At 40.9% G+C, this 16,996-nt stretch overlaps 2 protein-coding genes across 16 annotated transcripts in view; one reads left to right on the forward strand and one right to left on the reverse strand.

Annotated features, from left to right (window-relative positions):
- KATNIP (katanin interacting protein) overlaps window positions 1-15,431 on the reverse strand; it is a 72,798-nt gene extending 57,367 nt beyond the window's left edge. For 6 of the 12 annotated variants that reach the window (XR_010825047.1, XR_010825044.1, XR_010825041.1 and 3 more), the window contains exons 1-6: window positions 15,062-15,407; window positions 14,556-14,632; window positions 11,855-12,024; window positions 7,385-7,464; window positions 4,882-5,013; window positions 1,299-1,557 (exon numbers count right to left, since the gene is read on the reverse strand). Coding sequence is in view for 3 of the 12 variants with exons in the window: in XM_066977488.1 (XP_066833589.1) it covers window positions 1,299-1,557; window positions 4,882-5,013; window positions 7,385-7,464; window positions 11,855-12,024; window positions 14,556-14,617 (703 nt within the window). In the remaining 9 variants the exon portion in view is untranslated. The other 6 variants (XR_010825043.1, XR_010825042.1, XR_010825046.1 and 3 more) reach the window with 6 other exon arrangements.
- A 10-nt stretch (window positions 15,432-15,441) lies between these two features.
- Window positions 15,442-16,996, forward strand: part of GTF3C1 (general transcription factor IIIC subunit 1) — a 47,302-nt gene continuing 45,747 nt past the window's right edge. For all 4 annotated transcript variants that reach the window (XM_048063929.2, XM_048063932.2, XM_066977486.1 and 1 more), the window contains exons 1-3: window positions 15,442-15,697; window positions 15,849-16,058; window positions 16,230-16,406. In XM_048063929.2, the coding sequence (XP_047919886.2) occupies window positions 15,477-15,697; window positions 15,849-16,058; window positions 16,230-16,406 (608 nt within the window). In that variant the 5' untranslated portion in view covers window positions 15,442-15,476. The remainder of the gene's footprint in view (window positions 15,698-15,848; window positions 16,059-16,229; window positions 16,407-16,996) is intronic.

The raw sequence follows: 16,996 nt of genomic DNA on the forward strand, positions 1-16,996 counted from the left end.
CTTGGAGTAGCAGTCTGCAACAACGTTATCATGTTGTTTGATATACTGCTAACACTGAAACAGAAATTTTCCTAGATACCTGGAATTCATTCACAGAAATGCTAGGTCTTGTGCTGTACAGGTTCAGACTGGGTGATGCAGTCATTCACTCTGATTTATATGATTATGTAAAAGCTGGGCCTACAGCCCGGGAACCAGAGAGACAGTCTACTGTGCTCTTCTGCCTTCTGTATTCAGAGGCAAGTATTTATTTGTCAAAAACAGTTAAGCCTTTCTGCATATTACTTTCACTATAAGGTAATACAGAAACTAATTTCATGTTTGCTTGTTCATTTTGTTATTTTTTCCTCCCTATGTTGGTCCTGAAATATGCATCCCTGAGGACTTCAAACTCATTAGTGCAACCTTGAGAGAAAAGCTGGTCTAGAAGGCTGAAGCTACAGCTGGAAGTGGAAGTAGCTGTCAACACTGAGAAGCCATGTACACCTACAGCCTCAGTTGTCTTTCCTCTAGCAAACAGCATAGCAAATCCCAGTGTACAGCTCCCTTGGGCATAATAGCATCCCTACCAGATCAGAACAAATAACCAGCTATGTTAAGATCTTGTCTCTGATATCAGCAAGGAATATAGAACAGGGAGGAATATAGAATATATGGTGCAATTCTTCACCATGCTGAAGCTTGCATCTAGCTCATAAAGTACAATAAATTTGCTATCCATTAATTTGTTAAAACTGCTACTGAAGCCATCAATATATTTTACCTTCTAAATACCCTATGGCAATGATTTTCATATGTATTTACCCATCACTTAGAAAAGACAAATTATAGGATGTCTATCCCTATATACATACAAATTGAATGTTGTACCTCTGATTTTAACTATACACAGGCTCGATGTAGGCCCTGGGACTATGAGAAACAGGTTATAATCTTTGTATCTTTATAATCTATTAACTTATAAATATACTTCAAAAAAAACTATTTGAATAAGGACATACAGTAAGAGAAAAGCCTCTATCAAAAGTCTGCCCAAAGACATAACACAAACCTGTATGTTCTGTATGTTCTGTATGTTCTGTAGGTTCTGTATGCTACCCAGGAAGGAATAGAGGCAAGTAGGGGTGCACGATTGCTTAAAGAAAGCAAAGAAATTACACTGGTACGATGCCTTTCCAGCACCTGATTGTGGACATTGGTATTTTGAATTACAGCATAAACCTGCAGTGATTCCCTTAAAAGCAATGCTCTCAAAGAATTATTACAATACTGTAGTAGTATAACACGCAGAGACTTACTACTTTGATCCTGCTTGTACTCCAACACAGTAAGGGCACCAGAATCAAGGCCAGAGCATCTCCCAGCATCCTGATGTTCAGAAGCTTCTTTCTGCAACGATCTACTGCTATGCAATTGAAGGCCTCCTAAGCTTGTAGATGTTTCCTCAGCAGGAGATGGTTCTGAAATCACTTCTTCAACAGAGTCATAATCCTCACTAACAGAGTCTTCTTCCATCTTTTTCTCTTCTACACTGAGCTGCAAGCTGTTTTTCAGTTTCTGGTACAATTCAGACAAACAAGTTGTCAGGAAAGCTCAAACATTTATTTTAAAATAAACCAACGTGGCTGCCTCTTCCTCCCCTAGGAGAAAGAAAAATCTTCTCATGAACTCAGAGCCATGATGTAGTTAAAGATATTCATATTCCTATGCCATATCTTCTTTTCCCTGGTGAAGACATGTAAAGAAAAATCATCCTACATCTCCTATGTACTTTCTCATCAGAGTCCTTGCAGGGAAATTCTGTAGGCCAAGGAATTTTTGTGCAAAACCAATTTTTAGGAGTAAGTTACAAACAGGAGGTAAGTAATAGAGAAGGCAAGGGCACACATTTCTCCGGTTTTACACTGTGTCAGACCCAGAGGCAGTGGGCACAAACTGGAGCACAGGAGGCTCCCTCTGAGCACCAGGAGGCACTTCTGTGCTGTGCAGGTGTCAGAGCCCGGAGCCCTGGCACAGGTTGCCCACAGAGGCTGTGGAGTCTACTCCTTGGAGATCTCCCAAAGCCACATGGACATGGGTCTGGGCCCCCTCCTCGGGCTGGGGGGAGAGGGGGAGGGCGCAGGTGGGCCCAGGGGGACCTCCGGCCTCAGCCATGCTGTGTCTGCAACAGCTAGATCTTTTAATTTAATATGTGATAATATGCACGTACATATCTGTACTTGAAAAAGCAGTAGCAAAGACATGTAGTCTGATGAACTAAGCTTCCAGTTTGCAAAGAGGTTTTGCATTGGACCCATAGCAAGAGGATTTTATGCAAAAATTAATTAATTTACTGTGGAAAAACTGCCCAACTTCTCACAGCGTATGCCACAGACAGCATAGATAACGCTGGGGAGCCTTTTATTCTTATGAATGTAAAAGGCAAAGATCTTGCCTATCTTAAATCTACTTTTCCTACCTTTGCTGGTATTGCTTTGATAGAAGTATAGGTAAGCAAACAGTATGAGTAAAATGAAAACTGGAAGCTATGTTAGGTACAAATGAATCATAACAATATATGTTCAGGTGGTAATGAAAGCTTCAAGCTGCTCTCCTGTTACAGATTATGTTTGTTAGGAAAGCCATGTTGATAGAAACACATTACAAAGAACAGGCAAACCTAGTTCAAAAAGAGGGTCTATAAGCAACCTGAAGTTTGATATTAAGCACGTTTCCAGCTGTTTGACAGGGAATTGTAGGGGCTTTCTTTTAATTTAAAACCTTGTGACATTTGCTTATAAGATATTCAAGAGAACACATTACAACTTCAGGAAAACCAGAATTATTTCCATCTGGGATACAAACAATAAGTGGAGTTTTGGGTTAAAATTAAAAGCTTACTACTTACACATAAATGATTATGAAAATACATCACTGTAAACAAACTTCTGTTTTGTAGAGCAAAAAATACATCATGAGCTCAAAAGCAGTACAGGAAAGGTAGGAAGAAGAAGAAAGAGGTAGTCTGGTTTTCTAACATTCCATTGTTAAATAAAGACATGAAGTGCACATACGCTAAGATTGTATACATGTGTGGAACTGGAAGCTACAGGTTTAAAAACCACTGAGAAAAACTTTAAGACATGTAGTGAGATATTCATCAGCCTTCATAAAGTGACCTGCTACACTCAAGACTTCTGTTACAGGAGTTTTGAAGCTCAAATTAATACTGTTAAACATCTTAAATACTGTGTCACCTCCTCTTCTGAATATAGTCAGCTTAGCAATTTCTGTTCTGGAAAGAGCTTCTCATCTTTTAATGACGGTATGTGCTGGACTATGGCATGATGGGGGAAGGCAAAGGGGCAGAGAAGGGAGAAGGCAGTGGAATTCCGTCTACTTGTTTGCTAATTAAGATGACTGTTGATTTAGCAGCTAGTCCAAGTGACTCAGTAGCTAGTTCAAGTGTCTTCTGGATATGCCAAACCTCAAAAACATTCCTTCAGACTCACAGAATCCTGACTCATGAAAATTGTTTCACGATTTAGAACGCAGTCATCCACAAACAGCTGAGCAGAAATCACAAAACAATGAAATAAAAATTAATAATGAAAGATAAAGAAACTCATGACCAAAGAAATTGTGAGTCACGGGATTCAACAACAAGGCATACTGTAAGAGAAATTAGCAAATCTATAAGTGAACTATGTTTCCCCAAAGGAACATTATAAATAACAATAAGGTCGCATGGACTTATATCTCTAGAGCTTCATCAAGATCAGAGACAAAATCAGAGACAAAACTGAGCATACACAAGCATACAGAGCTTATTGCTGTTTATTGCTTTTTTAGATCAGATTGTGGGTAAAAGCCACCAATGAATGGCCTTACTAGTCACATAGTCAAAGAGATTGGCCTGGGGCTTACTCCATATCTAAAGTCAATTAACAGTTGTCACCAGCTGACGCAGGCATGGACCTCACACACTGCAAAAGGTCAAACAGCTACATTTTAAGTGCCTAACACCCAGAACCTGAGCTGTCATATGATCAGAGTGAATGATCTATTCATGAGTTCACAGTGCCAGTCTGAACTGGTCCAGAGAGGGCCAGGCCTTGACTGATGTGAGCATCAAGTGTGCTGAGTGTCATAAAAGAAAAATCTTAAAATAGAAATCACTGTCTACATATTATACCCACACTACTTATTAAGTAAATTTTTAATTAAATGTTCCTGAGTAGAACATGGGAGTAGAGATGATCTTATTTGGAGAGGCAACACTTGTAAGGGTAGCCTATCCGAAGATTCAGTTGCCTTGCTCTGACAGCTGCAACGTAATCCTTGCAGCTCCTGGAGAGTAAACACTAAGCAGATACTTAAGTTGAGCTAAAGTGCCACATGGTTAAGAGCAGGTCATTATTTCATTTCTTACTATCGTTTCAAAATCAAGTAATTTAGTTCCCTAAATGAGCATTCTATAAATGTAAGCTTAGCTTAAGGCTCTTTAAATAGTGTTCAGTGTTAAGACTAAGTTCAGTTTGATAGAGCAAGTCTGGATTACATGAGGCTTCTCCTAACATGGATTCCCCAAAATTTGCAGGCTGCCAATCTGTTGGTTGTAGCCTGGTAACAGAACAAATGTCTTGTGGACAGAAATCAGCCATAGCTAGTTTCTGCCATTACCAGCCTGCAGAAGGGACAGAGGAGGATTCAGACTTTCAAACTTAAGATACTACATTATAGGTAGTACATCCCGAAATCCTTATCCAATATTATATCCTACAGTGTCTACTGTCAATACTATATACTGGGTTTGCATACTCTAGTCAATACTGATACTTGGCCCCACTTGCATTTCAATTGACACTACCATGAACGATAGAAGGCAACTGCTAATCGTACCTGAGAGTAATGGAGATCATCGCTATTTCTCTCCATGCTCAAGCTTTCATAAGGTTCAAAATCCTCAGAGTATTCCAGAGGAGGTTTAATGCAGAGTTTAGTCCCCCTTTCTGTTTTAATCTCCACAGTTTTCTGTTAAAAGAAACATGCAAAGAAATTAGACATTTTTAGTGCCATCAGCAGTACAAAAAGAATAATCATCTTTTACATAACAATATTTAGATCAAGCAATCCTTTTCCCCTCTGTTCCATGGAAGGTTTCTGTCCTCTCTGAGCTCACCTTTGGGCCCTTGCATTATTGTTTGACATGTACAGTACCCCAGTCAAACTCCATACCTGCTGCAGTCCCTGGAGTACACATCATGGTCACGCCCAGCACACATCATTTATTTGGAACCAAACCCAAGTGCCCATTGGGGTTCACTTTCTCACCACACCAAGTGAAAAAAAATGATAAGAGTAGAAACATAGCAATCAACAGAACAGCTGAAGTGGAATCACTTACAGCACAGGCATGTACAGAAGAGCTGGCAGAATAACCTCATGGGGAAAGCCCTCAAGCCTGCTCTGGTGAATTTGCACATGTAAGTGCCTCTCTGAAATGTCTCTATGCTAATGGAGAACAAATAGAAAGAATTACAAGTGTGTGTCTGGTTACAGGCTACGTCACCAGGGTCACAGAAATGTATGAGCTATATCCCACCACAACTCCAGTACTGTCATGGAGAGAGGCTCTTTGAGAAGGACAGGCTGAGTAGGTGAGGACTAGTCATCCTTTAAGCGAGAGAGCAGCTGGGATGCGTGGACCTGTGCCTAAGTCAGGAGACAGTCAAGTCTTCTGAGTGAAGATTAGAAGGTAGACCAGAATGGGTGCTGTTCCAGTGGGTATCTGTTACAGATACTCTGATGAGGAAGTAGATGATGCCTTTCTCAAAAAAAAAAAAAAAAAGTGGAAGACTTCTCAAGTTTCAAGGCCTTGATCCTCATGGGGAACTTTAACCAACCTGGTATCTGTTGGAAGGACAACACAGTGGGGCTCAAGCCATCTAGGAGATTCCAGAATGCATCAATGACAGCTTCTCAGCACACGTGACTGAGAAGCCAACAAGCAAATTGCTCTGCTGGAAATTATAATCAAGTAAAAACTGGTCAGAGATGTGAGAGTAGCAACAGCCTTGGCTTCAGTGACCATGAGATGGTTGAGTCCCGGATCTAACAGAAGGATGAAGAGCAAAAAGGACCACAACCCTCAATTTCACCACTGGGGAAATTACTGGTAAAGTAACCTGCTGTCTAGCACAATCTGCATCTTACTCAGTGGGGTTGCACATTTCCTTAGCTAAATAATTCCATTTGTTCATTAAGTTACTATCTGCTATCCTCCCGCCCAACTGGATTCAAGGCTTGAGATATCACTCTAACCCACTCTCCACTGGTAGCTAGTGTTTGGTAGTACAGCTTTCTATATTTGCCTAACTTCCCAACCCAGTTAGAGGAGAAAACATCTTCATTTGGCTCTTGCACGTAGAATGATGTAGGTTATGACTAGCCACATATTTGGCAAATTTAGTAAACAAGGTCTGACAGGCCAGTATGTCAGCAGAAATCTAGTGAGGGAAGCAACGACTGAGAAAGTGCATTCGACTAAGCAGTAATGGCTATACAGAAAGTAATGCAGCCTTAAAATTTGAATGCAAGATATTTGCTGAAAGAAAAGGAAACCTGCATGATGTGAACACCTGACCCTCAGTGACACAGACTCCTGATCACCAGTCACTCAAGCATGGACTGGATATCCACCCAAGGCAATTGCTAATTAAATAGGGTAAATATTTGGGTGACCTGCATCAGTTGTTTACAATTCACATTTGTTTTCTCAAAATGGATGAATTAAGTCAGATCCTTCTTTAGGCCAAAAAGAAAAAAAAAGACTACTGAGATTTCTTCAGTGAACCAACTATGAAGATAATGGCCCCAAATTTCTTATAAGCAGAGTATTATTATTTATATGTATTTTCCTCTCTTCTGATTTATGAGAATCTGTCACAAACTACGACTCAAGCAAATTACACCTCTGTGTCCCTTAATACTATTCAAGGGTGACAAACTGCAGTGACAGGCAGGGATGGATCTCCAACATGAGCTTCTCCAACTTTTGCATTAGAAACTCTCTAGGCATGGCATCAGAGATATCAAGGAATAGCTGTTCTGCTGAGGTCAGAGTGAGCCAATCATGTCAGGGCTACTAAAGTGTCTTGTAAAGGATGTCACTGAATCCAAACCAATGAGATTTGTCACTTCAGGCTTCAAAGAAGACACAAAACTGGTTAGAGTATCATTTCATGTTGTCACCCAGTATCCAGACTAAACCAAGTTTCTGATTCTACGAGAATCTCAAAGCATATAAACTGCCAACCCTCCACTAATTGCAACCAATTTCCCACAAAATTATTTGTGATGTAAGAATTAGTTCAAAGATGCATTACTTCAAACTGCTTGTTACCTGAAGCCATCCTTTGCGTTGTATTTTGCTTGGTGCAGTCTGTCTGCTGTGTTCTTGCAACTCACTCGCTTTTAGCTGGGCTGCCAAGAAGAATTAGAAGATGGGAAGCAGAAATACAACATTTGAGGATACATACTTTATTTGACATTATTTTTCCCCCCATATGAGGGGAGAAGAATATATCTTTGATATGAGAATAATATTAACAACTGAAAAGGCATTCCACTTCAAATACTGGCTAGTTATGTACTAGTAGCAAGAGTTTTGAATCTCTTTGGGGATAATCACCCTCACGCACACTCAAGAGAATAAATTGCCTAAAGCTATGTTAGCACAACAGCATGCACAGCCCCACATTCACTGATAAGAAGTACAGAAATTTATTCTAGCATAGGTGTGCACACCATTCCAACTCCTAGCTGTGTAGATGGTAAAGTGAAGCTGAAGGCAGACTTTGATAGACAGGGCCCTGGTGAAAAACAGATGTTATGCTGGGTTTACAAAGGGATTTTGTACGTACATTTACTCTAAGGCAACATACTGAGGTATTGGCAGATTAAACACAATGTATTGGGCATTTAACATACTGTGCAGAGAAGCATTCTTCGTGGACAAGTCAGACACAAAGGAAAAATAATCATTTTCCTTCATTTCTAAGGTGAGGGAGAGTTGGTGTCAAAACTTTGGTGAAAATTCTGTGTATGGTCAAGCAGAACAAAAGGTCCCCGTACTGGAAATAGTCCCAACTTACAGCGCAGCAATGGATTTTTGAGGAGATGCTTTGACTGAGACACAAAGATGTGCATCTTGCAGGTCGCATCAGCATCCTCAACGGAGCAAGGACATCATCAACACTCTCAATACAATCCTAAATAAAGACATCTCATTTCCTATGTCCAAGACAGATTTACAGCTTCCATTTCTTTTCAGTGGAGAAAAATAGCTGATGCAAAACCTTTCTTCTTTAAGCCATAATTGAATGGTCATCTTAAGCCAGCAGAAACTGGCACAACCAATAAAAGAAGCAGTATTCCTCCCAAGATCATAGAATCATGAGAAGATTTACATTGGAAGGGACCTCTAGAGGTCACCTAGTCCAACCTTTCATTCAAAGCAGGGTTTACTTCAAAATTAGATTAGGTTGCTCATTCCCAACTCTCAATGCCACATTTTCTTTTTTGGGTTGGACAACCCTACACTGCACCTGTGCAGTGAACCGTTCAGAAATTTATCAGCAAATTTTAACTGAGGAAGAATAGAAAACAAAATTACTTTTAATTTAGTCACTTGTACTTTCTGGTTGTCCACGATTTTACAAATGCTAGCACAAGCATGTAGGAGAGAACAGCAAGAGGTAGTACCATTCTTAGTACAACAATGCAGGCTTTGGTCAATTTCGAGTGATCATAAAACTACAGAGCAAGATGAACAAAAGCTGGTTCTGTTGCCTCTACACAAAGTATCTTATTCACTCCCAGAGGCCTGAAACAGGACAGAGGGGAAAGAGAATGGATTGCTCCAGGGAGGAAATAAGATACCTGACATCCTGTCTTGCAAAAACATCCCTTCCAACTATAGCTCCTGCTACTCCTACATAACTAGGCTAATACTACATAACTCCAACTATACCTCGCAGTCATCAGCATCGGCGTTGACTGCTTTGGAGCTCTTCAGGCACCAAGGGTGATTTGTCCTGAGATTACAATGCTAGAAGCATAGTCTGATTTGGTCACTGCTTTGGACAAAATTGGAAGCACTTTCACTTTTCAGTTCCTAAGCAATCCTTATTTTCTAAGCAACTGCCCGGCTCATCATGTATGGTACAAGCATAAGTAAGAAAAGGGGAGAGGGCAAGACTCATGCCACCAGTGCCGAGTATTTGGTTCTCAGAATTTAGTATTTTGTGATGGATTCCTGTGACCAAATCCAAGCCACTAAAATATAGTAGTTCTGAACCCAATCAGAAGATGATACAACCAAGCCACCTACACTATAGAGATGTTTGCAACAGAGGCAAAAACATTCTTCCTGTGGGATGGATAGGATATGAATACCAACTATTACCTGTTTCAGCACACAAAATAGGTCCACTGTTGTCATTCCCTAGTAGGAGTATCTTTGGAGACTCAAGCTGACAGTGCCTATTCTAGTAGCCAAGGACTGAGTAGGACACCATTAAAATATTAGTCATAATACAAGGAGACCCCGCGCTGCCCTTAAGACATCTCTTTGACTACATCAACATTCAGTGAAAGTACAGACTTGGTTGTAAAACTGTCTGGATTACATACCCATATAAATGACAGTGTACGTGGAGACCAGCTTCCCTACTGTACATATTAAAAGCTCATCATCTACTTTAATTCATTTATCAAGCCTAAGCATAAGAATTGTGTCAATCACTATTATCATTAATTATTCCTAGGAAACGCAGGCAAAGAAAATAGCCCAAAGAGATTTATGACGACGCTTTCAGGAAGCTTGGAGTCCTTTCTGTACTATTAAGCATCACACATTCTTAATTTTTTAGAAAAGACTAATCTGACAGATGGATGTTCTAGAAGTAATAAATGATGCAATAATTCTTACTGGAGATGGATAAGGAAGAAAATTCAGCACTGTATCTTAGCCAGAAATCATTTCTGTGAGTAAAATAATGTTCAATCATTGAGAAGAAATGCCTAAAAATGAAACAGACTACAGAATTGCTAAGATACTACCTCCAGGCAAGAATTTTATATAGATCACCAATGACGCCCACATTGGACTCTAGTGGTAAAATCAAATGGAAGAAGAAAAATGACAGGATGATTTAGTTGGTATCTTTCACTGCAGCTGCATGTGTTTAAAATAAGAACATTGGATAGCTAGGAAACAGCAAAACACTGAGTTCTCTTCTACAGAGATAGTGTCACTGTCTCAAAGTTGATGGATTTGAGGAAGGGAACAGACTGCCACTGAAGTCCTTAAAAGTACCTTAAATCCCAAAGACAAGCTAAATATTCTACCTGAACTGAATCAAGGAGCAATAAGCAACCACAATGAAACAAAACACACACACACACCTTGGTTAGGCTTAGAGATAGCAACTGCACAGCAGAACTTGAAGAGAAAACTTCTCTTGACAAAGTTCTGGTACAGCTACTGCCAAAACAGCCCTAAACAGCTTTTGGACCAAACAGTCAAAGATGTTGGTTTACACACCTTTACCTACCTGAACATATATCACCCCAGTATGACAAAAGCACAGAATTTCCTCTTTTCCAGTATTCAAGAGCATGAAGCTTTTTGCACTGTTACACACGATCTCTTACTTTCTTATAGAAAACAGTGAAACTAAGGGAGAAGACAGGTAACTATCTCATTCCCCACCCCCATGCTGTATGACTTGCAAGAAACAATAGAACAGACTGATAGAACAAGCCTGAACTCACCTAAACTTGAAAACAAATAACATGGACCCAGTGTAGAAGGGAGGAAAAAAAAAGGAAAAAGAAAAAGATGGAGATTGGAGTTATGGCTAGAACTTTTACTGAAATAAAATTTAGCTTTGAGTACTGTTGAGATTAATAAACTTTCAGTCATAAACTTTCATATTAACCGTTATTTTTAAATATTTGTCTTCATTTTTAAGAAAAAAGGCTTAGTAGACACTACCTATACAGCAACAGATTAAGAAGATACACTCCATGAGACACGTTGCAAGTATGAGGATAACAGACTAAGGCTGGTAAACTGCTTTACATTGGGATTTAGTGAAATCATTTATTTTCATTAAGCTAAATGGATTAGAAAGCCACTAAGCTCCCTCCTTATAACTTCATGCATGCAAAATTATTCCTACTACTACATTGCTCTCTATGACAGACTGACTTAAATGAGAAATAAAATTTCACATTTCAAATAAAGCCAGCTAACCACAGGAAGAAAATGGCAAATTTTCTTTACTTCAAATATTTAAGTAAAGATTAGCTGTCTTTTTAAGAGGACTATGATAACTCAAACAAAATTTAAGTCTATAATTTGATTATAGTCTCTCTAATCAAATGCCATTTGTCTGCAGGAAACCAGACAATACTTAAGTCCATCATATCTTAAAACTTATGAACGGTGTTATGTATCAGACAAAGGTATATAATTATTTTACACTGCAATTTATATACATTTCTAATCTTCTAGTTTTAGTTATAACTTTAACAAGTGGAGAGATGGGGAAATTAAACATTGGAATTAATTAGGGATCAGCTGAGCAATTGATAGGGTGTTGCAGAGACCCCTTGTAACATTCAACTGGCTTAATAAGTACTCTGATGAAAGAGCACCGCGGAATTTCATTCCACTATGCTTGAACACTGCTGCCTCCCTCACACAGCCCGACAGGTAACTGCACTGACTGAATTACAGCTCTGATGAGCAAATATTTAAAATAGTTTGAGGCTGCAACCTCCATAAAACTCTGATGTAACTTACCATTTGTCCTGGCGGTCTGTGTCTCAGTTTTGAGGTAGCCATGCGAGTTGAATTTTTTGTGGTAATTTCTCAGCTCTGAATTAGCTCCGTTCATATACAGAGAAAATCCTTGCTCTAACTGTTCCAGTTTGATTTGCGTAGGATCCTTTCTTTTTAAATGCCTCAGTAGCCTGAAGTAGAAAGGATAATAACTCATCCCTATACAGTACATATACAGATGATCATACTGGCAATAAATACAAAGGCACAGTGTCACAAAAATAATAATAAAAAAAAAGTTTGTAGCTCAAGTAACAATTTCAGAATACAGCTTCCAGCACCCATTCCTGTTCTTTAATGCTTGTATGAGTACTGACACTCTGTGACACAGTTCAACCAAGTGTTTCACTTCTTAGATTTTTCTATGCTGTTTATCATTCCACATTAATTTTTTTCCATTTGGCATTTTTTCTACTGAAATTTTCTTCTTGAGAACTTGAGAGAGTTTTGTTTAGAATTTTAGAAATACTAAAATGGTTGAGCTCTTTCCAAGGAAAAAAAAAAGAGAAAGTACTATTTTTGTTTCAAAACTTGAGGGGGAAAGCCCCAAGTTAATAGTGTAGTTAGAGATACCAGAACTTTAAACTCATTAAAACTTTAAAAAAATTAAATCTAGTGTTTGTTTGTTTTGCTTTGATTTTTTTAAGAAGTGTAGAGAAGATGAACTTATAGTAAGTTAAATGTCTATAAGTATATTATGATAGAAATCCACACAAGTTTTTAAATAACACAAGTTACAAATATTCATAACTATGCATAGACTGACACTGCTACTGAGAAGTTTTGAATTTTTGAACTACTTTCTGCTACCAAAATGACACTATATTTTAAGAATTAGCAATTTGGTGAAATAATTCTGCATTAATAAGTAAACACTGCAATGAGTATGTCAGCAGTACTGAAAATTTACTAAGTTCTCTAAATCTGCTGTGTGCAAACCTTACAATTTGTTGTGGAGGGTGGATTTTTTTTTGTTGGTTTTGTTTTCTGCCAGAATAAGTCAACAGTTGCAATGCAACTGGCTTATAACACAGGAGTTCAGAAGAATCTGTAAAATGCATGTGAGACTGAAATTTCATAGTTCTGAACATTCTGATTAACACCACTCCAGCAGAGAAAGATGCAACAGAACCATACATTTCAGTACGATCAGGTCAGAGGAGCTGGAATCAAGCCCTGGAGTTAGGTTCTCTACAGAAAAAATTCCTCCCGTCCTTTTGGATAAAGTCACAGACACTGTCAGCAGAGCATTACTCTGGGCCAAGAACATATTCTTTTGTGTTATAATAAACATGCATTCATCATAAGATGTAACTATTACTTTCTTTCTCAGTCTTCACTATTCTCAGTCACTGACTGAGAATCCAGTCATCTCCAAGGCCAGAGATGACACCTGCCTGTAAAGACATTTATTCAAAGAAGTCAGCTGATAGAACTGTGTTTTTGTTTTGTGTGTGTGTGTGTTTTTGTGTGTTTTTTTTCCAGGTTCTCTCTGTGAAAAAAAACAAGGTTGACATAACCCTATTTCCCCTTGGCCTAATGCAACATCCTAACCACAGAAACATAACCTTCTGACTGAGTATTCCTAACTCATGTTAAGAATTCTTGGTCATCCACCATTCTCATTAAAAGTCGCACATTCCAACATGTGTTTACAAATGCTAAAAATAAAAACTGATTTTCCTGATACACAAGAACCAGGTTTTCTGCATTGTCACAGCAGATGAGGCTAGAGGGGTTAACACGAGCAGAGTCTGAACATGTATCTAATACACACACCACCCTATGTCCAGCAGACTATATTATTGGAGCTAGTATCCTAACAATCTGAGGACGTATTACAAACATCAGGCCTTGTGCCTACACAAACAATTCAGCAATTTGCTTATATATCTCTAAAAAATGCCAAATTTTGTCCCTTCATGCAGGTTTTCATTTGTGAAATTGGCAGGTTCGGGCCATTATGGGCCATTGCCTCTCCATCAGCTGCTCCAAAAACACTTCTCCATCCCGCAGGGTAACGTTCGCAAGCAGCTCAAGCCCTAAACCACCCAGAGATTTGCTCACCCAGGTCAAAAGCTACATCCCTCTTGCACTGGAGCCCGAAGCATTCTGCATGTTTTGAAATTTTACTCAGTAATGGGCATCCAATCCCACCCCGGGGAGCAGTGCTTCACAAGTCTGCTTACCCTGCCTAACAGGGTCTGCCTCAAAGTTTTTACTTTGCCCAAGTCCTGTTCCCCGACCGAAGGTGTTAGGGTCGCCCTAGGTCAGTAACCCCCAGATCCCTGGCTGCTCTCAGAGCACACAGCCTTCAATTTGGCCAGCTCAGTGCTACTGGCTGCCAATAGGAGCCTCTCCTTTGTGCCGAGCACTTATTAAGTCCGCTTGCAGCAAGCCATTACTCTGGCAAAGACTGTCAGCTCCAAGCTGTATCTTATTTTAAGGTATGCTGGAGAAATAGCACAGTCTTCTCCAGAAACAAGGACGTAGCAAACAAAGGGAAGAGAACTACTGGAATGCTTTAAGACACAGCAAACCAGGCTTCACATAACAAACAAGTTTTTAAACTAATATTCACCACTACTGATTTTAGACGCAATATTACATAGCACACAACAGATATTACATACTCGATAGTGATAACAATTTTCTCTCTTACCGGTTTCTCTGCTGAAGGGATACTAAATATTCATCATGTTTTTCATCAAAGTCAGTCACCATATCCTTAATATAAAGCTGAAATGAATGTAGAATTGCCACATTTAAGAAGAGAAGTGATTTACTGTAGATTATTACTGGTTTTGCATCCTCAGGAGCCATGAACGCTGTAAACTGAAAGAAGCTCCTCATTCAACAGAGCATAACGCAGTCAGTGTAACAAGTAAGTTTCCTGAAGAACAGAGGAAACATTACTTGATTTACTTTTTCAGAGCCCTTCACGATCTACTGCAGAGCCTCAAAATACTAAAAGGGGAAGGCAGAGGCTACAGCGAGTTTTTAATCTGAGAGCTGACAAGCAGGGTGATGCCGAGGCGAAAACTGCAAAGGCCACACCCGAGGCCCAGCTATGGGAGAGTTTTCCTAAACTGGTACCACTCGTGCCGGCTGTTAGATCCAAAACTTGGGAGCCTGGATACACGTAAAGCGTTTAATTAAAGGTTTTACCTCTCCCGCCTTTCAGGAAACGCAAGCTTTTCCCACTGAGCAGCCCAGAATTGCTGCTACAGGCTGCGGCAGGGCGTCCTCCTACACAGAGACAAGTTGAAGCTCGTCACCTCCAGCCAGCTCTGTGCCCAACAGCCACCCGCCACCCCTCCGTCCCCTGCTCGCCCCCCGCCGCCGCCCAAACGCCACCGGCTCCTTCCGTCCCGTCGCCGAGCGGCGCAGCAGGGAGCCAGGCGCGGCCGCCCCGCGCTCCCTCAGCCCCGCGGGGCCAGAGCCTGAGCCAGCCTGGGCGAGACGGGGCCGAGCCGGGCCGCGCTAGGCCGCAGCCCTGTTTCTCCGTTTCCCCGGTTACCGGCGCAGGGCGGCGGCGTCATTTCTGTCGCGCCGCCGGGTGCCGGAAGCGGCGGCGCGGAGCATGGAGGCGCTCTGGGTGCTGCTGGACGAGGTGGCCCTGGAGGGCCTCGACGGCGTCACGCTGAGCGCGCTGTGGCACCGCCTGGGGACCCGCTCGCCCCCCTTCCCGCTGCCGCTGGAGCCCGCCACGCAGCAGCTCCTGTGGGCCGCGCTCAGCGCCCAGCCCGCCGTCAGCTTCTACCTCCTGCCGCGGGCGCGGCCGCCGCTCCGCCTGCACGACCGGTGAGGAGACCCCGGAGCGGGGTGCCGGCCCCCTCCAGCCCCGCTGCTCCCCCCCCGCTGTCCCCTTCCCTCCGGGCACCGTCCCCCAGAGCTCCCGCAGGAGCCCTCGGTTCCCCCTCGCGTGGGTAAACGCTGGCTGCTCTTATGGCAGGTATGAAGAAATAGACCTGGAGACGGGAATACTCGAAACCAAAAGGGATCCGGTGCCGCTGGATGACATTTACCCTGTCCACATGGTTTTGGATAATAAAGACGGCATACAGGGTTCCTGCCGGTATTTTAAGGAGAGAGTGGATATCACCGATCAAGTGAGGAGGAAGGATCTGCAGCCTTGTTATACTTACACAGAAGCTGTTGAAAAGTGAGTGAAATCCTGCTACCTGGCATTAAAAGGTTTTAAACTTAATTTTAAAACTATACTCCTGTAACAAAGTTTGTACAAATCTATGGAAATATGATGCTTATGGGGGAAAAGTGATTCAGCTCTCTTTTTATGGCTCTAATAAACTTTTGCTCTTTTCCTTTCTGTTAGATGGGGAGAGAAACTGGTCATTGTTGCCTCCCAAGACCAGCGTTACAGAGCTTTGATAGGCTGGGAGGGGGACCCTGACTTAAAACTGCCTGACTTCTCCTACTGCATTTTGGAGCGTTTAGGTCGTGCTAGGTGGCAAGGAGAGCTTCAGAGGGATCTGCACAGTGGAGTTTTTAAGTAAGTTTATATTTTGATATATAAATTAAATTGAAGTGAATAAGTTTCTACTGACTACTTACATGTTTCTGTATTCCTATGTGTCAATTAAACTCATATCTTTTTTGGTAGTGTGTCATCCTTGCTAACAGGAACATTTGTCTCTTGGAGCTTGTGTTACAGGGGGTACTGGTCTCTTCTAGAGCTCATTATACTTCCTGCTATTTTCTCATGGAACCAGAGATTGTCTGTTGGATCAATGCGCAGGGTTTAAAGTATTTCTGTTCTCAGAGGACTGAATACACTGTAGAGAATTGGAAAGGTTAAGTGTTTACTAGAGCTTGATGTTGCTGTAAATAGGAGGGAGTTTATTAAGGAAAAATGCTAAAATCATCAGTCAGTCACCAGAGTTGTCTGTTTCAAGGAAGAAGTGATGGAATATCTAGATCATACTGTAAGTTCCCTGTAGTAAAAGACAGTTAACGTTCTAGGAAAATCAAAAATTGAGAGAATGTTCACTACTTTCATTAGGTATCTAGAAGCATGATCACTGCCGAGTCTTATCATGCTTCTGTGTGATACCAGTAATAAATTATTTTTCATGCATTTAA

Source organism: Anser cygnoides, chromosome 15 (assembly GCF_040182565.1).
Source record: "Anser cygnoides isolate HZ-2024a breed goose chromosome 15, Taihu_goose_T2T_genome, whole genome shotgun sequence".
Classification (NCBI taxonomy): Eukaryota; Metazoa; Chordata; class Aves; order Anseriformes; family Anatidae; genus Anser; species Anser cygnoides.